The following is a 7,090-nucleotide window of genomic DNA, read 5'->3' on the forward strand; positions in this document are numbered from 1 at the left end:
GGCCCTTTAGAGTTTTGTTTTATAAACCACTTGTCATTGATGCACACCACCAAAGATAGAAAGAGAGAGAAAAGAAGAGAAGAAAGATTTGATACTTTTATTATCTTACTTTGAGAGGGAAAAGAAATGCAAAGAAAGAAGCAACCACCCTATTCCTGTTGGAACTAGCAACTACTCCATTAAAAGACATTGAAGGGTGAGAAAGTACACTGTCTTCTGCTCAGTATAAACAACCAATTCTCCCCTTCTTTTAGGGATAGAAAGAGAAACACAAAGATAAAAAAACAAGGAAGATGTTTGCTGCTGAAAATGGACTTAGAGGAGACCCAAGGCTTCAGGGCATTTCTCAAGCCATTAGAGTAGTTCCTGATTTTCCTAAACCAGGTTTCTTTTTATTTTTTTTAAAAAATTTAGTACCATTTCTCTACCTGCATTTTGCTTATTTTCTCCCCATTTCTTCTTGTTACTCTTTGTTTATGTTTGTGCAGGCAAATAATTTAGCTGATATGAAATGCATGTTTTCACTTTTGTGCAGGAATAATGTTTCAGGATATTACCACTCTGTTGTTGAATCATAAGGTCTTTAAAGACACTGTGGACATATTTGTTGATAGGTACAAAGACATGGACATCTCTGTTGTTGCTGGTAAATTCCCCTTTTCTCAATCTCTAACTATGAGACCGTGTTTCTCTTTTTCTTGTGTGTAAAAGGTATTTTTGCCTTTTTCACTGTAGTTCCTTGACAATTTTCAGGTCATTTCTCTTATTGTTTTTGGCCCCTTTTACTATCTCATCATTGAAGACAGGTCCACATTAAAATACAAAATTATTTTTTTAATTTCCACCCACATTTGATATATTTGGTGTGCACTGTGCAATACATATTTTAAGCATACATTAACCTGTGCTGGATTAATTTGGAAGCCAATATTGAAGTATATTAAGCACCTGCCGAGTTTTTCGTAATATGACAACATGCAATTGTCTTTGAGTGCCATGACCAAGTAATTTTGGATTTTTCCTGAATTCTAAATTATTTTATTCTACTGAAACAGATACCTTCCGATTAGTTTTAAGTTTACTTGATGATAAAGTGCATTTGGAAAAAGAATTCTGAAATAGTAGTATGATAATGTCTCATATTAGGAAAAATAATTCTTGAATATTTCTGTATGTCGAAATCACTTGATAGGAATTGAAGCTAGAGGGTTCATGTTTGGTACATCTGTAGCTCTAGCCATTGGTGCAAAGTTTGTTCCATTGCGCAAGCCAGGAAAATTGCCAGGTATTCTAAGTTTCTGTCCTTTCAAGAACTCATTGAGTTGATTAAGTTAATAATAAATAGTCTTTAGGACTTGTTCTCATTACTGCATCTCATTGTTTTGGAGGAGAAGTTGTGATAATGTCAGTGTAGATATTAGTATTTCTCTATCTGATCCATCTTTAACCATCAAAGTCAATGTTCATATCTTGTGACACATTTTTTTGTTCGTTGGATGAAATGAAAGTGGATTCAATGGATTAAGAGTCTCAAAGATGCAATGATATTTAGTTGAGGAAACAAACCATTTTAATGTAGGATAGGATGTTTAAATTTATTTTACTTTGTCGCTGGCCAAATATTTAATTCTCAGGAGTAATATCTTTTACAATACTAATCAAATTGGGTTCTGCTCCCATGCTTCCTACCCCATCTTGGAGTATGGTCCTGGTTGAGGACTGCTTTTAAAGGCTGGTCTTGAAAAAGAAACCTTTTAAATGCTTGACTACTATTTTTGGAAAGTCTTATCTCAGCATTGACAACACTGGACAGGTAAGGTAATTTCAGAATCATATGAACTTGAGTATGGGAAAGATTGTTTGGAAATGCATGTTGGAGCTGTACAGCAGGGCGATAAAGCAGTCGTAATTGATGATTTGGTAGCTACTGGCGGAACGCTTTCTGCAGCAATTAAACTTCTAGGTAACTTCTGGTCATAACATTGAATCCTGCGGGCTCTGGCTCAGCTAATGAATGTTTTCTGTGCTACAATCTAGAACGGATGGGGGCCAAAGTGATTGAATGTGGTTGCGTTATCGGAGTGCCAGATGTCAAGGTAGTGATTACTGATCATTCTCTTTTTTGACTTTGCTTTGTTATATGAATTCTCATACTTCCGAGACTTGAAACAAGTTGTTAATCAAAGATGTTAACAAAAAGCAAAAAATATTAGTGCGAAAAGAGGAGGGCAGTCCGATGCGCGAAGCATCCGGCTTGCAAGCAGGGTGCGGGTAAGGGCCGCACTCTTACGTGATGTGATGTAAGTAGCCTATCCTGATGCAAGCATCAGTGGCTAGTTTCATTTCACGGCTCGAACCTGTGACTTATAGTTCACACCGAGACAACTTTACAGTTGCTCTAAGGCTCCCCCTGATATCCTTGAGGGGCAGTCATACCACTCCACCACAACCTTTGATGGTATAAGTGCAAATAATTCATAGTATTTTTTTAAGCTCACTTCAGTAGTCCATATATGATAAGAAATTTGTAATTACCATAGAGGAGATAACTATCATTTCAAACTCAAGTGGAATTGTTTAAGTTTTTCTTAAAAAAAGAACATCAAAAGCTCGTGCAAATATTGAGCGAAAGAGAAGTTCAACGTAAAAGATTGAGCAATAGGATTCGACTTGTTATTTGAGATTGTATATGTATTTCTCAATAGACCTGGCTGAGGTTCCTATATTATCTTTTAAGGCATGTGCTAGTTAAAACAGGATGTGAGACTAACTAGAATAAACAGGCTCGAGTTGTCTTTTTTTTTTAGCAATAGACCTGGCTGAGGTTCCTCTATTATGTTTTAACGCATGTGCTAGTTAAAACAGGATGTGAGACTAACTAGAATACACGGGCTCAACTGCTCAAGTTGTCTTTTTTGATTTCTCTTCCCCTTTTCTCTGACTGAAAAGAAAATACAGATCCTTACCTGTTTCTTTGGCATGCAATAGTTTTTGTCTTCACAAACAAGATCTCATCTGCAAATCTCAGAAATACCAATCTGCCCTACTGCTGTTCAAATTTAATTTTCTTGAAATGCTAACTAGACAAATTTACGTTACTTTTTCCCTTCCTTGCTTATAGGATTTAGGATGTTAAGAAAATGGAGGTCTATTTATTCAGTTGCAAATATAACTCATATTGCCATTGTGTATCACTTCATTTTAGTTGGGAACAAATGAGGTTCCTAGTTAATTTTTATACAATCTGAAATCTGAGCCATCTTTTGTTTGTGCAACATAACTTACTAAGTTTTTTCCCCTCTGTTTTTCAGGGGCAAAGCAGGCTAAAGGGAAAGCCTCTCTATATTCTTGTCGAACCTCGGGAACTAGAGGACTCTTGATGAGGTACACATCATTTTCTTCCTAGATTCAGTTTCAGTTCTGAGATTATAGTGCCTATATAGCTTTCTTGTAATCTTCATAGAGGTAGATATATGTGTTCACTTAAACACTTAAATTTGGTTTTCTTACGATCCTTATTCCTTTCGCCGTATTGTTCTTTAAAGAATCTGTCTATTCTTTTTCTTATTATTCCGGTGACATATTACTCCCATTTTGGTTCTTGCTTGATCTTGAGCTGTTAGGATGACAAAGAGGATAATGGATAGTGGTTGCTCGAGTTGAACGTTTTCCTTTTTGTCTTTGACGCGCTAGTAAATGATCAAATTTCATTTTCATTAACCGATCTATTGCAGATCACTATGAAAATACTTAAGTCACACCCGAAAGAATTTATGTGAGAATGTGTATTACCATTGATAACCATATATGTAAAAACACGTCATGTATTTATTGAATTGGTGTAATCGCTAGGTGTATGTATATTTTCTCTGCTAACTGTTGCCATCGGTGATTCAAATTGCTTGTTATCTCACCGCTTCCATCAAAATCAAGATTAATGATCATATTCTTTTTCCTCTATTTGCAGATATGTGAATCCTTAGGTTGATTTCTGTCAAGGAAGAGATGATGCCTATGCGAAAATTACAACTGTTGGCCAAATCTCAAATTTTGTTGCCATTTACCCTGTATTGGCCATTTCTCTTTTTTTTTTCATGTGTTTCTTTCAGTTTCATGATTAGTTATTTCATTGTTTGAGATTTCTTGTAAAATGCACGACCGAAAATGTGCCATGACAGGTGGGTTTGACCATACGACGTCCTATCTAATTTAATTTAATGCAATTCATTTTTTTCCATCTTTTTAAAAATTTCTTATCTTAATTTTAATTGTCTGTGTTGAATGTTTGGATTGTTTTCTTAGATGGTGAGCGAATACGTGAGGTTCGAATTCCCGCTCTAAAAAAATAATTTCGCAAGGCAAGGCTGGGGTGTGTATGCCGGATTCGGTATACGCCTTAAGGAAAAACTAAAGTTATATCGGATCCGGCATATTTAAAAGTCTGCCCATAAGATAAAATTTTTCCACAAGTCATAGTTTAATTATGTCATATGGGGCAGATTTTTAGTTAAGGCATAACCAAAAGTATGCCTTTTTCTTAAGGCATGGACTTTGCCTTATTAAGGCAAACTTTTAGTTATGCCTTAAAGAAAAATTTCGCTTTATGCTCCATAAGGCGAAACTTTTCCTTATGGCATAACTAAAGTTTGCCTTGAAACGTAAAATAAAATAAAATATATGCCTCAAGGCAAAGTCTATCCCTTCATGTAGATTTTTAGTTAAGCATAACTAAAAGTCTACCGGAGGGGGCAGAGAGAAATTCAAACTCTGCTTTGCTAATATTTTTTAAATTTTTGACTAAGCGGGAGTTCGAACTCGGAATCCATGAGTTTCAGGAGAAGGGCAAAAATTAAAAACCATCAATTTAAGGGGCAAAAGTTAAAGACCACCCCAAAAGAAGCGTAATTCTGCGAATTGCCCACGTATTATTGTGTACGGATTCGCCCAATTTCGGGGTGGTCTTTAATTTTTATCCTCAAATATGATGGTCTTTAATTTTTTCCCTGCTTCTCAGTTGATGAAAATTTGTGTCAAAGTACTCTTATTCATGACCTAATTTCGCAAGACATAAGTTCTATTGAAATTACTTATTCGACATAAGTTGTGTAGTATCTAATTCGGTTAACATATGTTTAGAGAACTTTTGCCTTGTCCGGCATAAGTTCTATAGGAACTAAGTTATAACTTGTGGGTTTTGAACCGAACTTATGCCTCTAGGTGAGATAATATATCATATGGTCACTAAACTATTGGTAGTTCACTCAGAAAGTCACTCAATTTTGTTTTCTAACCAAAAAGTCATTCAACTATGGGTAGTTCACTCAGAAATTCACTTAACTTTGTTTTCTAGCCAAAAAGTCACTCAACTTTATTATGTAGCCAAAAAGTCACTTAACTATTTGTGTTTCACCTACAAAGTCACTATGAGTGAACTACCCATAGTTGTGTGATCATATGAGATTTCTTGTAAAATGCTCTACCCTCCATCGACACAACTTCTGTCAGAATTAAGCGGCATAACTTGTTATGCCTTGTAAGATATAACTTGTGTTATATTATGACACGAAAATATAAACTTGTACCAGACGGTCTTTTTTGTTTTTTCGATGTGAGAGGTATTTTTGGTCACTTATTTGTTACTTAAAAGTGCCAAAGAGCAAAAAATGACCACATATCTGAGGGGCAAAAATTATCCACCACCCCAAGATAAGGTATTCCTGCAAATGACCTTAATGGCCTAAATACAACACTGCAAATATGTTGCCCAAATACATTCGGCCCTGCTATGAAAAAGAAGGTTTTTTCCCCTTTCAGGATACATGCCCTTAGACAATTTGAAAAACATGTTCAAGCCATTACCATCAACCTTCAATAACAATACTCCAAATATTTATTTGACATTGATGATAAGTGTAAGTTTGAGAGGATCAATTAATTAGATGAGAGGATAGTGACCATGGTAAGATTATGAAGAGAAGTTGGGGAAGGACAAATTAAGCATGAAAGGCGATCCTTGGTGATGAGGTTTGAGGTGGTAAGACTTGTTACGGGATTCGTATGACGAGTTTTCTCCTATCATACAGAGAGGAGGTGTAATGAAGAGAATTTAGATTGTCCACGCTTGGTAACATGATAGTCACAATGATAATGTCACAATCCAACTGGAGGGCCATGATGACACCCGGTGCTAACCCACCCGAGCATCTCTTATCGTACATTCATATTCACATCTAGGTGAGCCACATGACCTACTCATGATTCCTATACATCAATAATAATAATCTCATTGGGCAACTACACATTTATATCATCATCAACAGCTATGCCCATATCCATATACACAAGCCGACGAGGCTAACAAAATAGCATACAAAATATGAGCTGACAAGGCTAAAGGACATCTAACCATGCATAACTGTCTACGAGCCTCTAAAGAGAGTATGTAACATCAAATAGACGGGACAGGACCCCGCCATGCCCATATGTATGTACACAAAAGAATAATACAACAACTGCAGCTTCGGATTAAATAGAGCTTCTCTATGCAGTCTCTGAACAAGCAGTCTATGGGTCGAGTCTATCTCCCTGTCCACCTGCGGGCATGATGCAGCGTCCACAAACAAAATGACGTCAGTACGAATAATGTATTGAGTATGTAAAGCGTAATCAACAACATAGTAGAAGCATAAGAAATAACATAAGATAAGAGGGTCATGAGATAATAGAGCCATTTGTACCTCTAGTGGCATTCATCTTGTTTTCTTACCCATTTTCTAATAGGAACCTTCCATTGCTAATGCTTACTTATATATTAGTACCATACCCGACCATAAAGGTTCGGTGTTTCACATACCCGGCCATGACAAGGCTCGGTGTTATACATACCTGGCCCTACCAAGGCTCAGTGTTATACGTACCCAACTGCAGTGGTGTGCGCGCGATAGTCGTCATGCCCGGCCATAGAAGCTCGGTGTTACGTAATAGCCATACATACATTTACACGTATACATAAGAGTCCATAAGTATCATCAACATCATCATCATCATCGTTTTTCGTTACATCTTTCCTTAGAGGATCAACAATCATATA

At 36.4% G+C, this 7,090-nt stretch overlaps 1 protein-coding gene across 1 annotated transcript; it reads left to right on the forward strand.

The window, feature by feature from the left end:
- Window positions 1–4,249, forward strand: LOC132636181 (adenine phosphoribosyltransferase 5-like). Its single transcript, XM_060352903.1, has 7 exons — window positions 1–384; window positions 536–646; window positions 1,193–1,285; window positions 1,814–1,963; window positions 2,038–2,096; window positions 3,312–3,384; window positions 3,968–4,249. Exons 1-6 carry the CDS (start codon window positions 294–296, stop codon window positions 3,378–3,380), a joined length of 573 nt encoding a protein of 190 aa, XP_060208886.1. The 5' UTR covers window positions 1–293; the 3' UTR covers window positions 3,381–3,384; window positions 3,968–4,249.
- The last annotated feature ends 2,841 nt before the right edge of the window (window positions 4,250–7,090 follow it).

The sequence above is a fragment of the Lycium barbarum genome, chromosome 4 (genome assembly GCF_019175385.1).
Source record: "Lycium barbarum isolate Lr01 chromosome 4, ASM1917538v2, whole genome shotgun sequence".
NCBI classification, from domain to species: domain Eukaryota; kingdom Viridiplantae; phylum Streptophyta; class Magnoliopsida; order Solanales; family Solanaceae; genus Lycium; species Lycium barbarum.